This window comes from Panicum hallii, chromosome 2, assembly GCF_002211085.1.
Source record: "Panicum hallii strain FIL2 chromosome 2, PHallii_v3.1, whole genome shotgun sequence".
In the NCBI taxonomy this organism is placed as follows: domain Eukaryota; kingdom Viridiplantae; phylum Streptophyta; class Magnoliopsida; order Poales; family Poaceae; genus Panicum; species Panicum hallii.
This window is the reverse complement of record NC_038043.1, coordinates 55,804,039-55,831,299: the sequence shown is the minus strand read 5'-3', so window position 1 is coordinate 55,831,299 and position 27,261 is coordinate 55,804,039. Positions and strand designations below refer to the sequence as shown.

Sequence of the window (27,261 nt, the reverse complement as noted above, 5' to 3'; positions counted from 1 at the left end):
AAAGGGAGCAAATGCAAACGGCTATATAGTAAGCTCTCTATGACATTTGATAGGTTCCACGAGATAAAACTTAACTAGCAATTTCTATAAACATATATAGCATACAATTAAAATGTTTTCCTCGTGCAACTACATTATCCACGGGTTTGCTTAAGGGCCCCACCCGCCAGACTCCACCGGTCCCAGCTAGAGCCGACCGGGTCACGCCGCGTCACATCCGTCGGTGCTGGGGGCGCTCGCCGGGGAAGGCGGGGACGGTAGGTGAAAGCAAAGCGAAGCGTGCCAGCGAGCGAACTGCGAAGCGAAGGGAAGCAGCCTCCCCCTCCCTCCATCCTCCCCACCGGGGAAAAAGGGGGACAAAAAAAAATCGAACCCACACGCAACGCAACGCCAACGCGTGCTCGACGCGACGGGACGGTGCGCCTCCACCCGCCCTCCAGATCCAGCGCCACATCCACCATGAGCTGCGGCGGCGGGCGCGCGTGCTAGCCAGCGACCGAGCGGTGCGGAGGCGGAGGGCGAGGGAGGGGGGCAGGGCAGATCCCGGGGGTGGCAAATCTGGCAGGCGCCGCGGTGGGGCTGCGGGCGCGGGGGAGGGCGGGGGGCTGGGCGGACGGCGCGGAGGGCGGGGAGGGAGGGGAGGACTGCGGCAGGCTCAGGCCCTGGCGCAGGAGGCTGCTCGCGTCCATGGCGCTCTCGTGGCCCTCGGCCATCCGCCTCGCCGTCGCCGCCACCCTGCTCGTCGCCGTCGGAGTCGCGCTCTTCACGCTCCCCGTCGAGAAGGTGCGGGTCTCTCCCCTCCTCTCGCTGCGAATCGCCTCGTTTGGGATTCGGTGTCTGCCCTCTGCCGTGTCGGGGTTGGCAACCTCCTGGTGTGTGCGATCATGGGACGCGCACTTGGTAATCTGTGTAGCTTAACCTGGCTGTGTGGTTGGTCATCCGATTGCTGAAATGTTGCTTTGTTTACCCTCTTGAATGGTTGAAACCTCCCCATGGCTACCCTTAATCTGGCAGACTGGCATGAATATGAGCTTCATGTCGCTATATAAATAGACATTTCTGTTTCAGTGGAGTTAGTGATTGGCTGCACCAAATGCGCATTTAAATGTTTCAGTCTTCGGAAATTTATTGTTGTTTTGGCTAGATTGGATTCACAAATTGAAATGCATTTTCTGTCTAGCGAGAAATTTTCAATGGGTACTCCACTGCTTCATCACATCCTTGCCCTAGGTTAGGGTAAATAGGGTGCATGAATTAGAGGATCAATTGTCGGCAGAAGTTAACTATCTGCAGAACTGTTATTGTCATCTAACCATGCCAGTGATTAGTTCGCTGTGGGTTCATTCCTTATTGTATTCTGAACACATCCTTATTGTATTGTCTAGCAGTACTGTAGTTTGTGTTGTGCCCAGTTTTGGTATGCTAGGAGGATAGAACTATTTGAAGTGGGACCTAGATACTGTTTCCTATTTAAATGTTATTTAAATGTTGTATTATCTAGTTGTCAGTTAATACCTGCAGTTCGCCTTTGTCAATGGCTTGCATCCAGTTGATATTGTAACTGCTCTGCTAGTTTTCATCTTGATTCAGATGTTTTTTGGGTAGACAATATGCTATGGGACTATGGAAGGTGTAAGAAATATGCTTTCTACGTTATTCGTTCCATTATTCATTGCTTGTCTTTTACAATCGAATATTGGTGTTAATCTGCAACTTTTTCTTTCTGAAGAATTTGATCCAAGTTAAGTGTCACATTTCTAGGAAATTATGTCTCTCCATTTTTTTTTACTTTTACCTCATTTAGATCATAGTACTGCAGTGTGGTGATAGTTCTATTTAACAAGAGTACTCCAAAGTATGAGTTTATGAGAAGTTCTTAATTCCCCGTCTCTTTGCTTTCTAGCTGCCAAAATCTCAGGAGCATGAAGCTTAGAAGTTAGAATGCAGATTAATTTAAGTTTTGCATCAGATACTTATTCGTTTAAGTTTACATTGACAGATTTTAAAAGATTTTCTGGTTTGGATCAAGGAGAACTTGGGTCCATGGGGTCCTTTGGTGCTGTAAGTATCCAACTCCTTTGCTCATAATTGGATTAGTCTTGCGCTTGCAACCAGACTGTAGCAGCACATGACCGCTACACTCCACTACAAAGCTTTTCATAGAAAACACCCATCCCAGTATCCACCCCTTAAAGAAACCAAAACCCACATAGAAGATATGCAGTAGAGTTTTGATTTTCATGTCTGGTGTTTGGCTTGCACTTGCAGTGATTTACCATAAAGCTGGAGTATCATGGTCCTTTATTATCCCCCTTATTCCTTTCCAAATTCCAACTATTCATGATGTGTATTATTACAGGGCCCTTGCTTACATCCCTCTGACGGTCTTAGCTGTTCCAGCATCAATTCTTACAGTACGTGCAATTTCCATTTCCTCTTGTTATGAGCCTTGCCCTTTTTCTTTTCTATGAGCCTTCAGGTGTTAGATCACCTTTTTAAGTTGCTGCAATTCTATTTTCCAGCTTGGAGGGGGGTATCTTTTCGGCTTGCCTGTTGGGTTTGTTGCTGATTCCATTGGAGCAACAATTGGTGCAACGGCTGCATTTCTTCTTGGCAGGACGGTATGTATTTTTTAACTGTTTTTTATTTCAAAAATAATCTAACTTGCCTACTACATATTGCACAGATATATATAACATGCCAAGTGCTAAAGCAATTCATTGCATCTGTGTAGTCATCCAGCCACTGTTCTCATTCACGTTATGAAGTGTGTATTGTGGTGTGCATGCCTTTTTTTTTTGTCTTGTGTTTCAACTGCAGTTACATTAAATATAATTTGGTACAACCTATGCACCTTTTTTTTGTGAATAATTATGTCTGCTGGGTAGATCGCCATGCACTGTTAAATTCAATAATTTGTCTCTTTTGGTTATCACTGTATAGTTTGCACTATTACATTTCCGATAGCTTAATAGTTTATATTATTGCTGCAGATTGGGAGGCCTTATGTTCTGTCCAAATGCAAAGATTACCCCAAGTTTCAAGCAGTAGCTATTGCGATCCAAAGGTCTGGCTTCAAGGTAACTTCTTGCAGTCAGTAGGTTTTAGACATGCAATTCGCTGAAAAGTAACAGTTGACTGACATTCACTATTTGGGTTCCATGTAACCATATTGTGAACTTGTTTGAATACACAATTTCACTAAGGCTTCTAATATATGTGCAGATCGTGCTGCTACTGAGGCTTGTACCTTTACTTCCATTCAACATGTTGAACTACTTGTTGTCTGTCACTCCTGTTGGCGTTGTAGAATACATGCTGGCTTCTTGGCTAGGAATGATGGTATGCTTCAGCCTTTTAAATTTTTACCTACCCTTTACTGGTGGCTCCTGTTGCGTTTCATCTCTAAACTACCCCAAATGATTAGGGCAAAAGAAAGGCTCCACTGCTGTATTATGGCACCAGGCTACTCACACATATTAGCTATCTCATTGACACCTCTTCTTTTCGTAACCATCTGCTACATTCTTTGCATAATTACAATCATTTGTTTCTATCAGGCTTTTGCATATTTTGCTGTATTAGACTTTTCTATCATGAATGTACTATTGTCCTTTCATGTTTCTTGCTCGGTACTTTACTTCTTATTTTATTGATATATTGACACAGAAAACTTTGCAGCTAATAACAAGATAATTAGCTAACTTGCAGCTTTAAATTACCTTTTTCATTTCTGTGCTGATCTTAACCAGCAAGGCAATGTTGGAACTATTCTTGTTCATCTTTGCTAACTATTCTTGTTTTGCAGCCAATCACCCTCGCTTTGGTATATGTTGGAACAACACTAAAAGATCTATCAGATGTGACACATGGGTGGAGTGAGATCTCAACTACTCGATGGGTGAGTAATGATACATTATTTCAGATGGCTGCATTGTGCTGTGACATGTCACACATTTGGTTTGTGTTTTGTAACTGCTAGTTCGTACGAATTTTCTGAATATGGAATAAATAACTTTTTCATCAAGAAAGAAGATTAGATCATTAGGCTATTCATTGTGTTTTTTTATCTATCTTGGGTTCCTCCATGAATATGATTCATTAAATAGGTTTGTTCGCCTACTCTATTTGTTGTTTATCAGACATAATTTAGATGATGATTGATGACTGAGATCTATTGATAAAGTTTGTCCATCCACGCTTGCTGCGCATCTGACTGAATAAGTTCTTTCATAAAAGAACCGCTGGGAAATATATGCAGTTATCTTGTTCATTTTCACTTGTACACTTCAATGAGTAATTTCATCATGGGATGTGTGATTTGAAGTTGAGGAGAAACTTTTGATGGTGACTGACTGCCCCATTCTTAAATGTTGCAGTGGTACTATGTTAATTGGTTGATTAGTCTGCATTTGATTTTGTGGGGTTGCACTGGAATACAGGGAACTGTTATGTCTCGAATTCTGTCTTAGTTTTGAGTAGCGGAGATGCGTAAGGAAAACATTAAGCATCCAATATGGACAAGTAGCAAGTGCTACAGGAAAGAAAAGTTCTGTTATTGAGGATCATATGTGAACAGAGTTAGGAAAATATCTGATCACCCACAAATCAAATATTGCCCATAAAGTTATTCCTCATTTGCATCTCAAAAGTAGATTTTTTTTGTTCATGACTTCCTGGTAACTTATGCTGACACTTATTCTTGTTTCTTTTCAGATTCTGATAATATCTGGATTTGTATTCTCTGGTAAGTGCCATTTTCTTCCCTGCAGATTCTAATTATATCTGGTTTTAATTGTCCTTCAGTTATGTCTAATATGTAAACCAAAACTAACATTATAATTTTAATAAAATCTTTGATGTCCTGAAAATTATCAAGCCAGTTGACTTAAAGTCATGTTTTTTTTTTATCTTAGCTTTTCAATGTATCAGCATTTTGTGAGTACACTTTTATTTTTGGGCCATTCTTCTTGTAACTGGTCCTGATTTGTACATAGTTCCAGAATGTGTCTTTGATCTTATTCTCATCCTAGAAACTATGAGTCCTAGCCTATTGCGGAACGGTATTCCCCATATTCAAAAAAATACTTGGCATTGATTCCCGAATCTGCATATAAGGAACATACCGCATGCCGATTGCGGAGATGGGATTCCCTGTATAGCCTGATTATGGATGGATGACTAACCAAATGTGATGTTGGTATAGCTTCAGGCCTTGAGGAGCAGATAAAATTGATATACTAACTGACTTTAATTGCAATTCTAGAAGGTCTTTGGGACTTGGGAATCTAATGCTACTAATAGATGCTCCTTATATAGCAGATAGCAAACAGAGCTGGCCCTCAACTCTAGTCCTTCGTTCAGCTTAGTGGATTTTATGCCAGGCTTTGCAACATTATGTGTCCAATACTTTTTCTTTAAAGCAAATTTGAAGAATTTCTGCTAAATCACATGCTAAAGTATTGCTGTTGTATTACCTTAACTGCAAGGCTCTCCTCGATCATGTATATACTGACCGTTTGCACTTGTGATCTTGCAGTTGTCTTGATTATCTGCGTCACAAAAGTTGCAAAATCATCTCTGGAGAAGGCATTGGCTGAGAATGGAGAGGTTGATGTCGGAACCTCGCAGCTTCCTGTGGTAGCCTCTCCATCGGATCTACAGCAACCTCTTGTAATCAAGATTGACTCATCAAATGAAGATCATGAAAAGTAAAAGTGTTGTTGGCTACTTCAGATGTACATTCTTTGGCTATTGAATCTGTAGCACCACATATACCCATAGCTCTTGTTGGAGGCCAATTGGGGCCGTGAAAGGGTAAAAAAGCAACCCAAAAAGTGAGAGAACCAGGATGCGTTTGACTGATAGGTAATAGTAATACAGTGTATACTCTTTGAATCCACGTGCTACCTTACCTTTGATGAAAAAGCAATTGTAGTCTTCAGTGTTTTTTGTTCCCTGACGTGACGAGCTTCTCAGGTGGACTTGTGTGCTCTCGATGTCTGAATTAACTTATTAAACATAGAGCTGAATAGAGAATTGCGAGAATAGAGAAAGTTCCAGGTGAATACATACGCTTCGTACAATCGGGATACGTCGCACACGTGTGCTAGTACCTGTCGGTCTCCGACGATAATTAGCCCAACTCTTGGCGGAAAACTGTTGGCCTTCATTAGCTTGTGTAGTTCGATGAGTTTGGCGCACTGCATTGCACTTGCAGTGCGCCACTTCTTTTGTGTGAACTGTGATAATAAAGGCAAGAAAGATCGGCCTCGAGTCAAACAGTGTGTTATGACATGCATTAGCTGTACCTGAGTCAGCATTTTTTTTGGTTTTTTTAATACAACTTTAGTCAAACCTGCCCGACTTTACTGTGGAAGAATGCCGTCGTGGGCTCGTGGCAACTGACAGCAGATTGGCGCGTGGCGGCATCCCAGTATTAGTGGGCCGGAATTCGTGAAGGGGAGAACCGGCGGTCATCAAGGCGAATTCCCATGGGCGACATTACCTTTGCGGGCCGGTTAAGTTGGGCTTGGGGTCGACGGGGCCGGAAGAAGCCCAAGATCTGTTTTTTCTTTGAGCCCAAGGCGCAGCGCACGCACGGCTTCCCTTACCAATTTTATTTCTTTCTCTTCTGCGCTTGGGCGGTTCTGCCCCGCTGCCCAGCTCGGAAATGTTAGGGTCAGGCGCGCTACAGCGACCGGACCAGTCGCAGAAGGCCCACCGGTGGCCCACTGAAGCTTCCGCAGCCGTCGCTTCTCGCCGCGCCTCCGAGTTAGGGTTGCGGGGTTGCTGGGTTAGGGTTCCGATGGGAGCGGCCACCAGCAAGAGGTGGAAGATGGGGGAGCGGCCGGTGGCAAGGTCGCCGCTGGCTAGGGTGGTAGTCGAGACTGCAGTTTTAGGATTTCTTATATTCAAGGTTGGGGGTCGCTTCCATAGCCGGCGGCTATAGAAGAGGAACTTCGGAGGCGGCGGCGGCGGCATGGCGGTGGTGGCGGTTTGGCCGGTGGCGGAGGTGAGGCGGTGCAGGAGCGCCGCCAGCCGGGCAGGATTGGACCTCCGGTGGGCGGTAGGTGACGGCGGGGACAAAAAGAAGGCCGGATCTGCGGTGACACGGCGGTAAGTGCTGGGTGAGTGGGCGGCGCGGCGGCGGCAGCCACCGGCCGTGGCTGTGGACGAGGGGCGGAGGAAGAAGATAAGGAGAGAGGCCGGAGCTTCTGCGACTAATCAACTCGCAGTAACGCAAGTTACCCGTTCCCGCGCAGCTCCGTCTCCGAGTCCGACATGCGCGCGAGAGGTTCTTCGCGCTCCAGTTCCTCAATCCGACTGAGCGCGTGCTCTTTGATTTCGTATCGGAAGCGGATAGCCGACCCGGACAAGAAGAGCCCCGTGCATTGCATCCCACCGCGCCCCGCCTTTAAATATCCAGTCGCACCGCTCGTTCCAAAGCGCCGGATGGAGAACGTGCGAATTGCAAGCAAGACCACGCCATCCATGGCAGCCGCGTCGCGCGTTGCCGGCGTTCCCGCTGTTCGTCTTGCCAGCCGCCTCCACCTCGCCGCTTCTTTCTTCCCTCAGCCGCCTTCGTCTTCAGCCCGCCGCAGCAGACGCCGAGGAGGCTCGGCTGCGGGGCCGCCCCCGGCGCTGACGGCGGACGTCAGCGTCATCAGGAGGCACTTCCCCGTACCGGGCCCACGCGGCACCCGGGTCGTCCAGAAGATCGCGGACGACATCGCCCTCCGGAGGCGGCCCGCGCTCAGTCTGCGCAAGCCCGACCGCGTCGACCGGGCGCTCGCTGAAGATGTGCTCCCGCTCGTCGCCCACCCGTTCGACCGCGGCGCCGTGGTCGCCGCCGGCGGGGAGATCTGCGCGTACGTGGCCGCGGCGTGCGCCGACCCGCGCGTCGCCAGCGGCGGCGTGCGAGTCCAGGCTCTGGTAGACACGTTCGCGTGCCCCGTGGTGTTCTGCCCCCGGCCGCCTTGCAAGCCGATGTGGAGTGTCGCCGTCGTCAAGAACGTGATCGCGATCGCCGACGACCCATGCGCAGGCTTGGAGCCGGAGAGCGGCCTGCCTGCAGCTGCGGCGAAGGAGCACCCGCGTCCTATCGGCGCCATCGGAGGTGGGGGCCCGGAGCCGGTGGAGGAGCGGTTCCAAGGCTGGTTGCCGTGGTAGCTAGCTAGCTAGGATCGTGCATGAATGGCTCGGCGTTGAGGCTGCGGGCCAGAACTCGTACCCTGAGTTGGTGATGCCCTAGCTAATACGAGTATCTTCTGCACGTTCTTGAAACATGTATGTGTATTATGTAGCCAGCTTGTATCTTCTGCAGGTTCTTGGAACATGTATGAGTAGCTTCAGTTTTTTTTGTCAGAGATTCCGGTCCTTTCAGTGGTATACCTATTGCATCGATGGCGACCTGAAATAGTCTCGTTTGTATTACCGATCTGAAAGCGGTATCATTTAACTGACTGGTCATGAAATAGTTTTAGTTGTGAGGAATGATAAGGTGTGTATGTAATGTACCTAAAGTTACCGTGAACTATGAAGATGTGCTGCAAACAAATACAGTTAACCCGAAAGTAACTTTAATTTTCTTAGAAAAAATATACATGAAGGGAATTTACTACTTGCGAATCAGAGTTAGTGTACCTATGGCTGCAGTGTTAAGGGTGCCAAGCTTCTCTTCTTCAGAAAAAGAAAGAAAGAAAGAAAGAAATCGTGTGCCAAGATCAGGCTGCAATAACGCTCAAGTGGATACTGCCAACAATCCAATCCTTTTGTTGGGCTAACGGGCTGGGTCCCTTCCTGGGAACTGTCATCGTCCATGGGCCGAACAGAACAATATGAAATCATGCACGCAGTTGGCCAATACCATATGGGCCGGCCCGTTATCTCTAAGGCCCAATGCTGCGACAACCCTTGAGAATTTCGGCAATTGCTTTGAGACTTATCCCACATCGCTCGCGCGAACGAAACTAAACGTGATGATAAACCTGCATCCACGGTCTCTCCTACACCTCATGGTAAGCGGGGTTAGCAATCCAAACTCGAATGCAAAAATTCCTGGATTCCCAGTGCACTACATGTTGCACTTAGCCCTTTTTCTTTTTTTTTCTTTTTCCTTGTGCGCGGAGCAGCGGAGCAGCAGGCAGGACGCTGCCAAGTGCCGGCGCCTTGCAGCGGTTCCAAGCCGGACGGCCAAGTATGCAACTGCACCATACTTTTAAAGCGCACACGTCGCCGTCGCCGTCTTCCCTCGGGCTCACCGGAGTGGATTTTTGACGCACCAATCCGCCGCCGGTTCTTCCCCCGGTCCAAGGACGAGGGAACAAAACAGCCGCCCCTCAGACACAAGAACGGAAACAACGAGGACGAAGGAAAGTGTTCGTCTCCTGCCTTGTTTGCGCCGCGTGCCATCTGCCATGGCACCCCACTGCCGCCGGTGAAGGCCTGCGGCAAGGTGGGGGGAGATGGAGATGGCGAGCGCGCGGAGGAGGGCGAACAAGCCGCAGGGCGGCGGCGACCAGCAGATCGCGCTGTGGGGCGCCTGCGTGCTCCTCTCCTCCCTCTCGCTGCTCGTCGCCGCCGCCTCCTCGGGGCTCAGCGCAGCGAGTCTCACCGGCCGGGAGGTCGGCGCGCTCGTCAGGGCCGCGACCGCGACCACGACCACGACCACGAGCGGCGCTTCAGTCGTCGTTCACGGCGCGGGTGGGGACGACGGCGGCGGCGACGGCGACGGCAGCAGGTACTGCAGCGACGATGACGACCTGCTCCGCAGCATGTCCGTGGACGGGGAGTGGGTGCGCGATGCCGACGACGACGAGCGGCGCCGCCACGCGCTGTACGAGCCCGGGCGGTGCCCGTTCGTCGACGTGGGGTTCCGGTGCAGCGAGAACGGCCGGCCGGACGGTGAGTACGCCAAGTGGAGGTGGCAGCCGACGCGCTGCACGCTGCCAAGGTTCGACGCCGCGAGGCTGCTCGAGATCCTCCGGAACCGCCGGCTGGTGTTCGTCGGCGACTCGATCGGCCGGAACCAGTGGGAGTCCATGCTGTGCATGCTCGCCTCGGCCGTCGCCGAGGAGGGCGCCATATACGAGGAGAACGGGAGCCCCATCACCAAGCACAAGGGCTTCCTCTCCTTCCGGTTCCGGGACCACAACTGCACCGTGGAGCACTACCGGTCGCCGTACCTGGTCCGGCGCAGCCGCCCGCCGCGCCGCTCGCCGAAGCGCGTCGGCGCCACGCTCCAGTTGGGCGCCATGGATTCCAGGGCTGCCCGGTGGAAGGACGCGGACATCCTGGTGTTCAACACGGGCCACTGGTGGAACCAGGAAAGGCTGCAGCGACTGTAAGTACTGTCACGGTCTAAACTGCATTCCTTCCGTCTACAAAATTGCAATCATTTCGTTTCTATTTACCACACAAACGTAGTTGAATTGAAACCATGAATTGCCCACATATATAATTGCACAAATTATTTTCAAAATTACTCATCTAGTAGATCTTATGTCGCTAGACACCTCGCAAGAATTGTGATTGACCTCCACTTTTAATTATTCTATTTATCTTTTGTGTATAATATAAATCATTATATATACCCCATTCCAATTAATGGATATATGCAGGTAATAGGAAACCATTAATAACACAGTTAATGTCTTCAAAACTTAGCTGTTTAATTTATGCAATGAAATCATAGGTTTCATACCAAAAAAAGGGGCAACCACCCATTCATCATTAGTGTACATGTAAATCAATCCATAATTTTCCATATCAAACTTTTGTACTAGACCTCTTAGGAAAAAAACTGTTTTTCGCTCATGCACGCGAAAAAATAACTTGTGTACTACCAGACATTTCATACACGTTGTTTCCTGTGCTGTAAAGAGGATGCTACTTCCAGGACGGCAAGAAGCTGCGGCTGAACATGAGCGTGGAGGACGCCTACCAAAGAGCGATGGGCACACTGCAGAAATGGGTCCGGAAGGAAGTGAACGCCGCGAAGACACTGGCGGTTCTCCGGACGTACTCGCCGGCACACGTAAGGTCAGCAGCTTCTGCACGACACCAACCGCTGACAAGGCAGCAAACTTTAATTTGTTCGACCAATTTGGAGATTGTGACATCCGGCCAAGTTCTATCGATGCCCAACAGGGTTACGGACGGTGCTGGAGGAGGGTGTGCCGCGGCGACGCTGCCGGAGCTGAACGCTTCGAGGATCGCGCTGCACCGGTGGCCGGGCGTTCTGAACCCGGCCTTTGAGGCGCCGAAGAAGAAGCAGCTGCACGCCGCGGCGGAGCTGCAGGTGCTGAACGTCACCCTGATGACGGCGCAGAGGAGGGACGGCCACCCGTCGGTGTACAACGTCGCGCCGCCGTCGAGGGCGCCGGCGGCGGGGCAGAGGGCGGACTGCAGCCACTGGTGCCTGCCCGGCGTGCCGGACGCGTGGAACGAGCTCCTCTACTCTCTGATCGTCAGGAGATTCTCGTCGTGAAATGGACCATCAGCGTAGGACTGAATGGATGCCCCGCTCGCTCTTGCATCCAGCGATTAGGATCAGAGCTTAGAAAAAAAATTAAATTTTTTCCTGTACAATATTGTTCACAGAAATGGTCTGCTTCCATCTGCCTTGACGGCCCGTGAGTGAGGCGGCGAGGCAAAGCCGCGTTCTGCTCGTAGCGCCCGCCCGCAGCCCGTTTGCTTGCCACATCAATGCCATCCTTCCCTTCAATATTTGCAGATGACATGAGAAATGCGCTGGAATGATGTGAACTTGCCGTAACCCTCAAACGCTCTTAGGTTGAGGGTAAAGTCATTGCGCTGGAATGCCGGATCGAGTTCAACGTAAAGTCATTGCGCAGGATAATTCAATGACGATCGCAACTGAACAGAGTCCTAGAGACAGAACAGTTTCAAGTTTGACGACAAGAACCACATTGTTTGATCACCAGCAGAAGGCTTATTACAAGGCAGATGAAGAATAGTATGCTAATGATTTACAGTTTTTGCTTCTGAAAGTAATGGCGTTAGGTGAGCTTATTAGTTATTACAGGTCATGCCTCTGACCCATTGGCGGCACAACAGTTCTTTTGCTGCAGCCACAAGATCGGCGAGAGGTTCCTTGTGCTCCATGAATCCTGTATTTCCCAAGAAGATCCTGTACCTTTCGACCCTTGAGGGTGTCCGCTCTACCATCAACAGTAGTTCCACCATGCAGTATTGGTTGAAAACATCGGCATAACGAGAATTGCAGGTCATCAGTTGTATGGCTTGCTCAATTACAACCCTCCTGATTCCAGGGCAATGGACAGCTGGGTTCATGTTTGCTCTCAGCGCATCGACAAGCCTCTTCACGAATATTTCCTTACGGTGATCATTCTCTAGTTCTCGGGCAAAATATTCAGGAATGACTTTACAAATATGTGCACTAAGGCGAATGAGGACCTCGAGTTCCGCCCCTTCTGTTTCTGCATCCAGTATTGCATCAAGAACCTGGTATTAAAGTAAGAAAATGTAGGTTAGTAACGAGCTAAAGAAAATGTAGGTTAGTAACGAGCTACTTCCTCTGTACTAAAAAGAATGCAACTCCCAATTCCTGAGGAGTCAAACAATTCTAAATTTGATCAAATTTATACAAAATAATATTAATATTTTTATTATAAAATAAGTATCATTAGATTAATCATATACTATATTTTCATAGTAAATCTATTGGAGATATATAAATGTTAGTAAATTTTTGTATAAATTTGATCAAATTTGAAAGTGCTTGACTTCTCGGGAAGCAAGAGTTGCATTCTTTTTAGGACGGAGGAAGTAGTTAACATGCAAAGACTGCTTCTAGTTAAACATATATGTCTCACCTTACGCAAAGTTTCACACAGTTTCCTCATGTCCGAGCTGCTGAGCTCTGGTTGCATGTTCTGGAACACATTATGCAACAGTCTAGCTGCCACATATCTATTATTATTTTCACAGATCATACTTGCCAGTTCTCCAATGGCATTGCCTGCTTCCATCAGCATAGCTGCACAGTTATCAGCACTCTCCATTGCCAGCATTGCAAGTGCTTGCCCAGCAACCTTTTGTAGAAACCGATTTGGATTCTTACATGAGGTTGCAGATGGTTTGAGAAATGCATCCATCAATCTGCCAATGATCGCTTGGATGCGCCCGATCTCCTTGCTTGTGTTTGCATCAAGGGCAAGGTTCCTGAGGATTCCTATCACCAGCTTCCTGACTCCTTGGCTGCTGAATCTGTCATCCAAGATATCCGAGAGATTTGTCAGTAGTAGAGGATGCTCGGAGATCTTGTGGCGTAGTGTGATACCGATCTCCCCACCAGTTTTTGAGAGCCTTTTCAACAATTTAAGCGATGACCGCATCAGTATCTTCTGCTGCACCTCGTTGGCGTTCTTTGTGTAACGTTTGTAGGATGTGAACCCAATGATCTCCGGGATGAGGCCTGCCACTCTGCTCATCTCCACGCAGTTGTCCTGATCACAACAAAGGCTGTCAAGAATTGACATTCCCAGAGCAGGGAGGTGATCATGGTCGACATCTGGCTCCTCCTGGGGAGTTGACCAGAGCCTTGTAATCCGTTTCCAGCATCGAAGGAAGCAGTAGTTCTGCTCTTTCATGCCAACTTGCTGGGTCGAACAGGCTTCTGTCTCCATTAAGCTACTTGTGTCCCAAAGTGGGTTTTGCCTTTGCCCTAGGCTACCATCTTCCATAGCCAACCCATGATTTTGCTCTTGGATATACATTAAATCCGTAGCTATACCTTGTTCTTTGTCCTGCTCATCATCTGTGTCCAGAAGTGTGTTTTCTCTTTCCGATTCTCCATCAACATCCAGAAGTGAAGATACAAACTTTATAGTTCCAGGGACACTGATGATTCGGAGGCTCTTTGCAAGCTCAGCAACGACTCTCGCAGCAGACAATCTGACAGCTCTATCCGCTGGGCTTGTCCAGTCCAACATTTCGATTAATCTGGCCACCGTATTCATGGATGCTTTGAGTTTCAGAACTAGCAGTGTCCTCGTCGGTTCCATCCGTAGAAGATTTTGCATCACCCTAATCCCATGGAGCTGCCTCTTGGGTGAGTCCGAGTCTATGGAGTCCATGGCAAAGCTGGTGAGGCTGATCTTTTTCGGAGCTAGCACATCTTTCTCCATGCATTTCTCCAAGGCATATGCGTAGTACAAACTTATGCATTCCGCTCCGCACCGACCTCTAAACCCACCATGACGGGCAAGGGCTCTCCGTGGGATGAAGGAGAAGATCTCGAGCAAGCATGCTACAGAGTAGAGCATTCCCTGGAGAAACACCATCCAGTAGAAGATACTTAGTGATGGTGCAAGGTTTGTCTTGGCAGGATCATCTGGTTTATCTCCGTAGTAGTCATGTGATACTATGCGCAGCAGCGAGAGCACTATCCGTGCAACTGCTGCTGGAATCTGAAAGTTCCCGATTGACACGAGCAATAAAGCATATACTTCGTACAGAAACTCCACTAGCTGAATTCTTGGATGGCCGGGCATGAGCACCAACACCACCAGCTCAACAAACATGCACATGTTCAGAAGTACTCGACGCCAGAATACGTGGTTGCTGCCCAGAGCACGTTCTGCCAGTTTGATGGTTCTTGGGAAGCGTAGCCTGCTGATGGTAAGCAGCAGCACTACTAGAATCAACAGCAGTGTGAGCACTATCCACTTTGTCATTGCCTTTCTGGTGTAAGTCGTGTAAGCCATGAACTTAAGTAATAAGGGAACCAGCAATATGACTGCAACTAAGGGGGCACAAAGAGAGATGGCCCGGCGTAGCGGTTTGGAAAGCAGTTTTAGAGCTCCTGAAGACTGAAACAGGCCAACTAAAGATGGACCAATCATTATCGTAAGCACGCAGTAGGCCAAAGGTAACCGTAGCAGGCGGACCAACATGTAGTTGTAAACATTGGAAAGGTACACGACGACGACCAGCCCATTCCAGCCAAGAGGTCTCACCGCGCCTTTGGTATGGAAGAACAATTGGTAATCCAGTCTGTTGTTACGGCTGAACATCCTGAAACAGGCATTGCGATACAAAAATGAAGACGGCATGAAAGGTAATGAATGTACTGGACAAGATCTCAGCACACGTAGTTTTTTTTTTAAAAAAAAGATCTCAGCTCACAGTTCTGCTGCCTAGTCATCAGTAACATAAAGCAATCAATCTACTTGCATCTACAATTTGAAACTGAAATCCCAAAACAGTATATAATCCTAAAGTTTGAAAAGTAGACTTGTTCCCGTATATATATATATATATTCAGTATTTTAGCTTTAGTTGCCAAGTTCATAATATTACTACCATGGTTTGAGAAAGGAAGAGTCGCCACACACTAGCAAGTTACTGAAGTAACGACGACGCACCTTGCTGCTTCTAGGAAAACTATGGCGGTCGCTAACCAAAAGTCGCTGTCTTCGCGTAGCACCGTGGGATAGCCCCCCAGCAGGACGACGGTTGCCCAGGTGAAGGCGAGCGTGCCAAGGGCGTTGCCCAGCCGCTCGATCAGCGCGACCGCGCGAACGAAGCCGTTCAGCTGCTTCTCCGGCTTTGCACCCTCGCCCGCTTGGCCGGCGCAGCCCTTCTCCGGCATTCGCACGCGGTGCTCTCCACCGCCGGCGGTGCCGCCGCCCTTCGCCATCGCCCCTCGATCAGCTCCGATCCTGAAGACGCTCGACCTTGGCGTGCAGCTGCCTTGGGCGTCTATCCGGCCTCGCGCTATAATAGCAAGCAGGCAGTTAAACTGCCGGCCAAGGCAGCCGGCCACGAGTTGGATCTTTCCGGCCGGTGGCCGGCCGGCCTGCTGATCCAGCAAAGAAGACGTAACCCATATATCCATCATCCACAGATCGCCGGCCGGTCCCAGTAGGAAGATGTACGTGCGCGTAGACTGTAGATAGTGAACGTCGTTTGCTCTTGTCGTTGGCCGTCGCGCACACGTACATAAGCACAAGCACTGCACAACAGCACAAGCAATGAAATTTCAAAACATAGTAGTACCGAATTGGAGAACAAAACTGAACGATGTTTTATATGTACGCCTAAACTTGAGGCTAAAAATTTAGATCAAATCGTCAAATTCAGAGAAGGGGTATCATCACTCAAATCTGAGGCCAAAAATTCAGATCGAAGCATCAAATTCAGAGAACGAATTCTTCAGGTACAGAATGACAAACATTGCATCCAGGCAACCACCAATGTCCAAGCCAATTGCAGCTGCATAAACGCAATTACACAAAGCAGCACAGGACTAATAATCCAAATGAATTAAATAAAGGCATCGGATCTGGGCTGGACCCGCTGGAGGAAGATGAAGCACAAGGCAGTACAGTCATGTTTGATGCGGCCAATGAGCTAACTTCCACTTCCGGCGCTGTTGACGAGCTTGCCCGGCGGAGCCGGAGAGAATGCTGCTTCTTTGCCTCTTTGACCTCGCTGCCGGTTCCTTCTCGAATCACTAAACTGACGGAGAGGATGGGCAGGCGTCTAGACGCGCGTGGGGCTGACTTCGGCGGCGCCGGATCAGCGGATGGGCTCGTTCCGTTGAGGAACGGTGTTGGAGCTGGATTTATTGCGGCGGTGTTTGTAGCGGTCGCTCCCCGGCGGTTGGCAGACGCGGCCTCGTCCCCGCCGTATCGCCGGCCATGATCCCCTATTTTTCCCAGGTTTGGATCGCGATTAATAATCGTAATTTGATATTTTACAAAAATACTCCTATTACTTTTCAAATAAACCCTCTTCTCTTCCGTCTGGGTTCATTCTCCCCTCCTCTCAGCAAATCCGCCGCCAGCGGAGGCCGCCGCAAGCGCAGGGTCCAGGCCCCCCGCTATTCACTAGTCTGTTACTATTTCGCCGGTGTGGGGGTTTTGCCGAGGTGGTGACCGTCGACACCGGCGACGAACGGTGGGCGACGGTGCTGGTTGGTGCTTTTACGACTTTTTTAAAAAAAGGGTTAAAAATTAAAATTTGAAAAAGGGGTGGCGGCTTAGAACATTTCGAAAAATGGGTGCCTCCCGCCCAATCAACGGGCGGGAAGAGACATCCCGCCCATCCAAAGGGCGGGGGTCGGCAGGGGGTCGAAAAACTTTTCGCAGGGGCCTCTTCGCGAAAGTTACGCGACAACCCGCCGTTCCAACGGGCGGGGGGTCTTCCGAGGGGCCTCCCGCCCGTTGGGAGGGCGGGAGGTTCCGCCGAGGGGCATCCCGCCCACCCAACGGGCGGGATGTCCCTCCCCCCCACTATTTAAGCCCCCTACCCACCCCTAATTCTCATAATATTCATCAAAAATAAACAAAAAAGAGAAGGAGGAGAGGAAGAGAGGAGAGGAGAGGAAGCGGCGAAGCCCTGTCCACACGTCGGTTTGGAGGTATTATAATCGTATAATTATTAATTATTTTTATGAATATTTGTTAGGGTAGTTATACTTAGAATAGTTTTCAGTATTTTCAATAGCTTTTAGAAATATTTGTTAGTGTAGTTCTATTTTAAATAGTTTTGAGTATTTTTAATAGTTTTTAGATATATCTCTTAGGGTAGGTATATTTTGAATAGTTTTTATAATTGCAATAGTTTTCAGATATATTTATTAAGGTAGCTTTATTTCGAATAGTTTTCAGTATTTTTAATAGCTTTTAGAAATATTTGTTAGGGTAGTTCTATTATAAATAGTTTCTAGTATTTTCAATTGTTTCTAGATATATTTCTTAGCGTAGTTATATTTTGAATAGTTTTTACAATTTTAATAGTTTTCAGATATATTTCTTAGGGTGGTAATATTTTGAATAGTTCTCAGTATTTTTAATAGCTTTTGGAAATATTTATTAGTATTATTTTCAATAGTTTTAAGATATATTTCTTAGGGTAGTTATATTTTGAATAGTTTTTATAATTTCAATAGTTTTCAGATATATTTTTAGGGTAGTTATATTTTGAATAGTTTTTAGTATTTTTAATAGCTTTTAGAAATATTTGTTAGGTTAGTTCTATTATAAATCGTTTTTAGTATTTTCAATTGTTCGTAAGAATATGCCTTACGGTACTTATATTTTTCATGCAGATATGGCGCAGACACCGGAGCTCCTTGACGCGCACATCGACGAACGGCACAGGTCGTACCTGGCAGCGGTGGAGGGGCAGGAGCTTCACGAGTTGCGCCCTCGTGTAGCAAAGGAGTTATTGCACCTGGACGACCGCTGGCTTGACAGGTGATACTTTATATTTTTTTACGAAACTAATGTACAGCTTGTAATAATTGTAACCACAATGCAAAATATACAAGTTACGTGAGGCTAGGTTGCTGCCACTCGCACGTATGCTTCAGGCCGGCGACGGCCAAGACGGTGGCGCTAAGAAGCGGATGCAGCTGGACCGCTCTCTACTTGCAGCGTTGGCGGACAGGTGGCGTCCGGAGATGCACACGTTCCACTTGCTGTGCGGGGAGATGGCCCCCACGTTGCAGGACGTGTCGTACCTGCTCGGGCTTCCCATTGCGGGTGAAGCTGTTGGCCCGGTTGCCGTGCCACCTTTCTGGAGGGCGGAGCTGCAGGAGCGGTTTGCTCCAGCGAACCCGCCACTTGTTGTGAACGTACCTGATTTGCCCGACCCCGTCAAGAGTTGGGTAATACAATTTAGGGTACGTCCAATTATTTTTTATTTTATTTAATTGAATCATATGTGAGTACCTCTAAGTTTTGAATAAATATATTTCAGGCTCAGGATCTGCACCCTCAGGCTGGGCAGTACAAGGTGTCACGATACCTGGAGGCTTATCTGTTGTGGTTGTTCGGCTGGACTCTTTTTTGCAACTCTACCGGCAATTATGTGGACAAGGTGCTCATGCAATACACGTGCGCGTTTGCGGATGCGGAGCCGGGCCAGGTACCTGGGTGGATCTGGGGATCGGCAGTGCTTGCTGCCACGTACCGAGGCCTTTGCCAGGCCTGTTTGAAGACGGAGAGGACCGCCGTCATCACAGGCTGCCCACTTCTGCTGTAGCTATGGTCGTACGAGAGATTCGCCATAGCACGTCCCCTAATCAGCGAGGAGCCTTATCCGCCCGAGATGTATGGGATGTGGGATGAGGATAGCCCCACAATGGGTTCGCTTTGGACCGATCGACGGGTAAGTTCTTTCAAGCTCTTTAATTTACTGTTGTACGTTTCTGTATATGTGGAGTACCGATGCAGTTGTGTAATTTTGCAGATGAGCTGGGCACATCGGCAGGTCCAAAAAGCATACCCTCAGTTCGTGTCCGAATTTGATCGGATGCGGCCACAAGATGTCATCTGGACACCGTACACCGCTGCGGCTATCCAGGCACGTGCGCCGCAATTTCGATCACCTTTGGTTTACACGACTAATTTCGTTTCTTTTTATAGTCATGCACTCGACGGCAATGGGACCTCCTCCTGCAAGAATGGAGTCTCAGACGTTTGGCGCCTATGCTCCAGGAACATCTCTCCCGTCAGGTTCGATGCCAGCTGCACCGTACTCTTAGGCTATGCTCAGCATGCATGGTCGACGGGAGCTCCTGCATATGGTGGTCCATTCGGTGTGCCGGACTGGGACGACTGGGAGGGCGGCTCCGCCACTTGGTCGGAGTTGATGGGCGGCGGCGCCGGGCCTGACATCATTGGTCCATCCCAGACGTATGACACTCCAGGTGCACAGTCCCAGGATGACCCCTTCACGCCTGCACCTCCTCCGCCTCGTCCTCACCGTACTCTAGATGCATTTACGTACTCGGAGGATCACATACGCCGACGGGCTAGGAATAGGGGGGGAGGACCAAGAGAGCGCGAGGTCCGGGACATGCGGGGTAGATACTCCTGATTCGGTGGACTTTTTATATTTAAACTGTTTTTGTATGATACTATTTTCTTTTTAATTGGTTGATCTATCGTACTATCATAATATTTGGATTCTATGTTGCAAAACGTTATCGTTTAACCATCTTCATACGAGTTTTAGATACGACAATCTTCCTCGTAAAATTGAATTAAAATTTTATATGTATACAAAAGAGTATGGCGAATCAATATTGTATTTGAAAATAGTCTAAATTTCAAATAGATTGTAATTCATAAATTCCAACAGAAAACAACAAAAAAATAAGCAGTCAGCATCCCGCCCGGGGCAGTCAACATCCCGCCCACTGGCCGGGTGGGATCCCTACCTCAGGGACCTCTTCACGAATAAGAAATTTTCTTATTCGCGAAGGGGCCCTCGGGAGGGGGCTGCAAAATTTTTTTGGAACATCCCGCTCTCTGGATGGGCGGGATGTCCCGGCCCCACGCCTCCCGCCCGATCAGCGGGCGGGGGGCACCCATTTTTCAAATTATTCCCAACTGGCGCCCCTTTTTTCCAATTTTAATTTTTTTTAAACCCTTTTTTTTTAAAAAAAAACTCGTGCTTTTACTGCTTGCGTGGTACTCGAGAGCAAGGCCCACTGTGAAGGCTCGCCGGGTCGGTACCATGCGGTGCAAGAGGCTGGTGCTCACACGGCAGCAACAGCAACGCAGAACACAAGTCAGCATCAGATTCATACCTCGAAATGTTCAGGACTCGGAGGAACCGTGCTTAGCAGGCAAGTTTGACTTTTTTTTAACGAACGGCACATGACGTGTGCGTTTTTATTAATATAGCAGAAAAAATATAAAATTATACCCCTGGAACGCCGTAACCAGGCAAAGAAGAGAAAACTAGAGAAAAAACAACTACCTAACAGGTTGGATTGGATCATCAACACACGCCGAACTCAACACGCTCATACACTCAAGTTGGTCGGGTGGGGGTAGCGACACCACCAGACACACCACAACCCCGCTCCTGTACTAACAACATCACCGTCTCCTGGACACAAGGCCTTAAGAGAAAACCCATCATCACTGCCAGCGCCGTCGTTAACGACGATGTCCCACGCCAAGCCAGCCACTCCATGCATGGTTAGCCACCGTGATCCGCTGCAAGCCATGTAGCTGTCATGCCATCGGGTCCGCCTGCACCTCCTTGTGAAGTTGACCTACACCGGACTAACACCCGCGAAGCAGGGCTAGCCGTCGTAGGTCGCTGCAAGCCGTCGGACCGACACAAGAACAACGGCCTCTGGACATCAACTTCTAACTGCGTGCACCGAGCTTAGGATATATACTGCGGCACCAAGCAACTCAGTCGCCTCATCGAGGAAAGTAGAATACCACATGTGGTCTCTGGCTGCCATCGGAGTATCACCTCGCAATCGCCCAATGCCTCAACATACAGGTCTCTTTGGCGAAGCAAATCTGCCGGCCACCTCCTACCACGCCGGCCTCATGCCAACTTCGTGGTCACCACTTGCGCACGGCCCCTCTAATCGTCGCCCTCAAATGCCAAGCAGAAGTCTTGCCCTCTAGACACTGCACCAACATCCACTTCTTGGCCGCCAACACCCACCATGGTCATCCGGCCCCCTTGAGTCTTCAACTAGATCTCCATCCACTCCACCATAAGCCAAAACCACCATGGTAAGAGCTTAGCACCGACCCACCCGCCGCTATGCGTGATCGATCGCCACCAAGCAAAACACATTCAGCGAGAACGGGAACTCCGAAGACGATGCCTTCAAGAAGGAAATGACGCTACATGCACCGTCGCCGCCCGCCATAGAGCTTTGGCATGGTTTTCACCTAAAGATCCCGGTGCTGAAGCGAGGAGAGCGCCAAGACAATGTCCCCAACAGGAAATACGGTGCCAAAGATGTCACCGTTGTCCGCCGGACGCACTGAGCAGAGCTTTCGCCTAGCGCCCCCTGCCTGCAACCACAAGCCTCTATGCCCACCATGGCTACCACCAACAAGACTCGCCAACCTGCGAGCACCCCTTCCACCAACCTACCACCGCCCCCTTCCACCACTACTAGAAAACGGTCTATCGGTACCAGCACGTTAGTGCCGGTCAAGAACGAGCCGGCACTAACGTGCCTCAACAGTGTAAGGCGGGCACGTTAGTGCCGGCTAGAAATACCAGCCGGCACTAACGTGCCATCCCCCCAACTGTCAGACGGCTGCCACAACGGTCAAAACGCACGTTAGTGCCGGTCGGCATATCTAGCCGGCACTAACTTGGTCAATTACAAGTTAGTGCCGGCTGTCTGCTCTAGCCGGCACTAAACGTACACAGTTAGTGCCGGCTAAAGCCACTAGCCGGCACTAACTTGCTCCGTATATACCGGCCACTCCAAACCCAGCCCTCCATTTCATTTGGCACTCCTTCTTCCCGAGCCTCAACCGAGCTCTTCTCACTCCCATGCCGTGTTACAGGGGAGGTGCTGCCCATTTTTCCCCAAATTTGTGAGGATTTCACCCATCCAAGTGCACCAAAGGTTAGTAGCTTCTTCCACTCTTCTTTCACGGTGTTTATTCTTTGTTTCATGCTTTCTAGATAAACAAAATAGTGATTTTAAGGTTGAGGAAAAATGAGCATCATTTTCCGATTTGTTCATTAATTTGTTCATTAATTTGTTCTATATGCTCCCAATTGTCACCATACACTGTCAGTAGCTTCTTCAATTTTCGCACAACAGTTTCCTTTCGGAAACCCATACTGGTCATGGATCTGACCGCATCATTAAATCTTTCCTCCAAAGCGTTTGGAGCTGCCATCCTACTAGCAATAAAGTAAGCATCAAACATGATATAAATACATATTAAAAAGGGAATGATTTAATGAATACTATTGAATGCAAGTTGATAAAGATTTGGTGTATTTCCACTCAATATACATGTCCTAGATGTATTTCTTCCTATCCAACAAAAGGAATGATGCCATATCTCATTGGGTTGATATTGCTCCCAAGTCCCAATCAATTCGAACTCAAATCAAAGCAATGGTATGGCATATATTATGAAAAATTGCACAATAACCTTAGATGTCACTACACTGAATAAATCCAAATGGCTGCAAACAAAACTTTCTCAAAACGATATATATGGATATTATTGTCATAATGCAAGGAGATTTATGTACTTAATACATAAGAATGGGAGGGTGTGAAGTGGCCACATGATTGTATTATAAATTTTTTAAGAATCATCAAAATCCTTCCCAAAACCATATTTAGAGGTTTGGAAAATGACATCCAAAAACATATAGAATAGGTGATCTTACATAAGCTTGCAAAATTTTAAAATTGAGTTCAACCTCATGGGATATGAAGTTGACAGATAGAAATATGTATCTATTTCATCACTACTCATGTAGCCATCTGCTGATTTTCATATCTCAAAAATGAGATTGAGTTTGATCATAAAATTTTGCAAGCTCCTATGGTATATGTCTAATTTTTTTAGAATTTCCAAACCTTGGATATGCCTCTGGAGAGTTTCTCACAGTTTCACTCTCAAAGCTACTCCCTCCATTCCGTTTCAAATTATCAGTCGTTTAGACTTTTCTAAATTCATAGTTTTTCTATGCATCTGCATATATATATATATATATATTACGTCTAGGTGTATTGTAAAACCTATAAATCTATAAAAAAAGTCAAAACGAACGGAGAAAATACCACGGACAAAAGCCACCAACAAACTCGCAAAAATGCAAGTCGTCACGAGAAAGCAACACGGCAGATGTAAAATAACAGAAACGACCCGGAACAACCACCACCACGAACAAAAACCGCCAACAAACTCGCAAAAACATAAGTCATCAACAAAGCAACAGGGCACTTGTAAAATCACATAAAACGACCTAGAACAACCGCAAATTAGAACTCGCAGTACTCGCCACGATTTATGGTGTGTTCGTTTTCTGAGGCATAAAGTTTAGAGGGGTGACATGTGTATATGTTACTATGCAAAATTTTAGGGATTTTAAGGGTGAGGGACAATGAGCATGATTCATTAATTTGTTCATTAATTTGAGCAAGATAGAATTGATTAGTTGCTTTTCAGAGAATTATTATTATATAGTTTGACCATCACACATTTAGAATGATTTTTTTGAATTATTTCATGGTGACATGTGTATATGTTATTGTGCCAATTTATTTTGCTATTTAGTTTAAATTTACTAGATAGGTGGCCTATGACACATTTACATTTTTTTTGAATTACTTCATAGTAACCTGTTTTTAGGGATAATGAGCATGATTTTTTTTAATTTGTACAGATGGACCGGCAATGGATGCACGGAAGCCGGAGCACCTCGGCGTGGATTCAGGGTTTAGATTCTTTTCTCAAGGCAGCAATGGCAAATAGGTCGCCAAAGGGTTTAATGTGTTGTCCATGCAGTGTTTGCGAAAATAAAAAGGAATTCCGGAAAAGAGAAACTCTATGGAATCACCTGGCCTTGAATGGTTTCATGAGTAACTATAGCCTTTGGACTAAGCACGGCGAAGTTGGAGTTATGATGGAAGATAATGAAGAAGATGACGATGGTGATAACAATCTTCCAGATTGGGCATGGGTTCATGAAACAGGTACCTTTCAAGATGAACCAATGGACGAGGGTGAAGCAAATGTTGCACAAGAGGAGGCACCTGACGAGCTAGGTCAGGCGTTGCTTGATGCACAGAAAGACAATGACACTGTGAAGGAGGCATTAAAGTTTGAGAAGATGTTGGAGGATCACAAAAGGCCGTTGTTCCCTAGTTGCAAACCGGAGCAGAAGAAGTTGGGTACCACGCTAGAGATGCTGAAATGGAAGGCAACTAATGGTGTCACCGATAAGGGATTTGGTGAGCTATTAAAGATTGTAAAGAACATGCTTCCTGAGGGTAATGAACTGCCGTCAACAACATACGAAGCTAAAAAGATGGTTTGCCCTCTTGGATTGGACGTGCAGAAGATTCACGCATGTCTTAACGACTGCATCCTGTATCGCGGCGAATACGAGAACTTGGAAGCTTGTCCTGTTTGCAGCGCATTGCGGTATAAGATCAGGCGAGATGATCCAGGTGATGTTGATGGGGAGCCGGTAAAGAAGAGAGTTCCCGCAAAGTTGGTGTGGTACTTCCCTATAATACCACGTCTGAAGCGCTTTTTCAAAAATAAGGACAACGCTAAGTTGATACGGTGGCACAAAGAAGACCGTAAGGAGGATCACATGATCAGACACCCAGTAGATGGGTCCCAGTGGAGAAACCTTAACCGAGAGTATCCTCAATTTGACAACGACCCAAGGAATATAAGATTTGCTCTAAGTGCGGATGGAATGAGTCCGTACGGTGAGTTTGGCAGCGCTCATAGTACATGGCCCGTGACCCTATGTATGTTCAACCTTCCTCCTTGGTTATGCCTGAAGCGTAAGTTCATCATGATGCCAGTGCTTATAGAAGGGCCAAAAGAACCTGGCAACGATATTGATGTGTTCCTGCAATCCTTGATGGATGATCTCTTACTGCTCTGGAAAGAAGAAGGTGTACATGTGTGGGATGAGTATAAACAGGAGTCTTTCAACCTCCGAGCTTTGCTTTTTGTATGCATCAATGATTGGCCTGCACTTGCAAAACTTTCGGGACAGTCGAACATGGGATACATGGCCTGCACCCACTGTTATGATGAAACCGATAGCATTTATTTGAAACACTGTAAGAAGTGCGTATACATGGGCCATCACCGATTCCTTCCTACCGATCACCCCCTAAGAACCGAAGGGAAGCATTTCAAAGGAGAGCCCGAAACTCGTCGTAAGCCTCTGTTCCGTAATGGAAAGCGTGTGTTCTCGATGATCAAGGATGTGAAGGTAGTATTTGGAAAGGGTCCCGGTAGCCAACCTGTTCCGAAGGATGACCAGGGACATGTTCCAATGTGGAAGAAGAAGTCTTACAGGTTTGCAACGCAATTGATATGATGCATCTGTCGAAGAATCTTTGCGTCAACCTACTAGGCGCGACATAAAGATGAACCTATAGGTATGGGATGACCATAGTTGACTTTAAAAAGATTGGATATAAAGATGAACCATTTGTTCTAGCCAAGGATGTGACACAAGTGTTCTATGTGAAGGACATGTCGAGCAAACCGAAGAAGAAGTCAGATAAGACGTCTGAAGCAGACAAGGCTGGAAATGAGCCGAAACGGCACATAGTTCTTCCAGGAAAAAGAAAAGTTGTTGGAGTTGAGGATATTTCGGACAATTCGGAAGATTATGACCAGATTGATGACCTTCCTCCATTCTCAGTTGACGTTGACCCTAGCATCCTCTTATCCAAAGAGGACACACCTTACTTACGCTGTGATCACGCTCAAGGCACTTTCGTCAAAAGGAAGATTATCAATGTTCCATTAGATAATGATAATGAGTAGTAGTTTTATATAAATTATGTATTGAATTCTCTCAATCAGTGATGTAATGTAACGCACCGCATCGGATTTATCTCAATTCTTGATACTATTTCTCCAATTATGACATAATATCATCTTCAGATAATATTATATTTTTGCATGGTATAAATATTATTTACATTCACTAATTTTGCATTACTAGAAGCATTGAAACATTAAATTACAAACAAATAATCAAGTAATATGCGAATTGATTACATCATTGTATAGGCTACTATTGAAAAGTTTTTTGAAGAATTTTGCATGGATCAAAATGAAATGTTTTCGATTTATTATCAATAACAGAAACATATACACATATAAACCCTTTACGCTACACATAATTGATAATGGTTGCATATTCGTTAATTTACTTCAATTACTATTATTATTGTGTACATATAATTACTATAATTATTGTGTAGCTAAAAATAAGATATAAATTTTTGTTATATTATTGTAATTATTAAGCCTATTATGAATAAATTTATGAATACTACAAATTTAGTGTAAATGGGAACTGGCGTGGCCAGTTCCCGCGCGCCAATTCCCGCGCCCCTTGGTACACGTTAGTGCCGGCTGGTAACACCAGCCGGCACTAACGTGTCCATCTGACCGGCTGGTTTTACTAGCCGGCACTAACTCAGCCGGCACTAACTTGAGCACGTTAGTGCCGGCTAGTAAAACCAGCCGGCACTAACTTGCCCATCTGACGTCACGTGGGCGCGTTAGTGCCGGCTGGTAATGTCAGCCGGCACTAACCGCGCCATCCCCCCAACAAATTAGCCCCTTCGCCCATTCAGATCGACGTCGCCCCCAACTTACCCGCCGCCCCGACCCTCGCGCCATTGCTGCCGCCGCCCGAAGCTCCGTCCGCCGCTCACCTCGTTGTCCTCGCGCCATTGCTGCCGCC

The 27,261-nt window shown here is 47.3% G+C and overlaps 3 protein-coding genes across 3 annotated transcripts; 2 read left to right on the top strand and 1 right to left on the bottom strand.

Annotated features, from left to right (window-relative positions):
- The first annotated feature begins 250 nt into the window (after positions 1-250).
- On the top strand, positions 251-5,962 carry LOC112882615 (TVP38/TMEM64 family membrane protein slr0305). Its single transcript, XM_025947705.1, has 9 exons — positions 251-783; positions 2,000-2,061; positions 2,360-2,414; positions 2,523-2,621; positions 2,994-3,080; positions 3,226-3,342; positions 3,809-3,901; positions 4,717-4,747; positions 5,540-5,962. Exons 1-9 carry the CDS (start codon positions 688-690, stop codon positions 5,713-5,715), a joined length of 816 nt encoding a protein of 271 aa, XP_025803490.1. The 5' UTR covers positions 251-687; the 3' UTR covers positions 5,716-5,962.
- A 3,505-nt stretch (positions 5,963-9,467) lies between these two features.
- Positions 9,468-11,491, top strand: LOC112881344 (protein trichome birefringence-like 11). The gene is made up of 3 exons (XM_025946007.1): positions 9,468-10,345; positions 10,885-11,043; positions 11,152-11,491. Exons 1-3 carry the CDS (start codon positions 9,468-9,470, stop codon positions 11,489-11,491), a joined length of 1,377 nt encoding a protein of 458 aa, XP_025801792.1.
- A 545-nt stretch (positions 11,492-12,036) lies between these two features.
- On the bottom strand, positions 12,037-15,688 carry LOC112881343. The gene is made up of 4 exons (XM_025946006.1): positions 15,414-15,688; positions 14,937-15,063; positions 12,861-14,456; positions 12,037-12,489 (listed from the first exon to the last, which is right to left on the bottom strand). Exons 1-4 carry the CDS (start codon positions 15,686-15,688, stop codon positions 12,037-12,039), a joined length of 2,451 nt encoding a protein of 816 aa, XP_025801791.1.
- Positions 15,689-27,261: the final 11,573 nt, after the last annotated feature.

Excerpts from the sequence above, each read along its gene's own strand:
- LOC112882615 (XM_025947705.1), top strand. The coding sequence starts at position 688 with ATGGCGCTCTCGTGGCCCTCGGCCATCCGCCTCGCCGTCGCCGCCACC. Across the intron at positions 2,062-2,359 it reads CCATGGGGTCCTTTGGTGCT|GGCCCTTGCTTACATCCCTC; the intron begins GTAAGTATCCAA and ends GTATTATTACAG. Across the intron at positions 3,343-3,808 it reads CTTCTTGGCTAGGAATGATG|CCAATCACCCTCGCTTTGGT; the intron begins GTATGCTTCAGC and ends CTTGTTTTGCAG.
- LOC112881344 (XM_025946007.1), top strand. The coding sequence starts at position 9,468 with ATGGAGATGGCGAGCGCGCGGAGGAGGGCGAACAAGCCGCAGGGCGGC. Across the intron at positions 10,346-10,884 it reads CAGGAAAGGCTGCAGCGACT|AGGATGCTACTTCCAGGACG; the intron begins GTAAGTACTGTC and ends TGTGCTGTAAAG. Across the intron at positions 11,044-11,151 it reads TACTCGCCGGCACACGTAAG|GGTTACGGACGGTGCTGGAG; the intron begins GTCAGCAGCTTC and ends GATGCCCAACAG.
- LOC112881343 (XM_025946006.1), bottom strand. The coding sequence starts at position 15,688 with ATGGCGAAGGGCGGCGGCACCGCCGGCGGTGGAGAGCACCGCGTGCGA. Across the intron at positions 15,064-15,413 it reads GTTTTCCTAGAAGCAGCAAG|GATGTTCAGCCGTAACAACA; the intron begins GTGCGTCGTCGT and ends TGCCTGTTTCAG. Across the intron at positions 12,490-12,860 it reads TGTGTGAAACTTTGCGTAAG|GTTCTTGATGCAATACTGGA; the intron begins GTGAGACATATA and ends CTTTAATACCAG.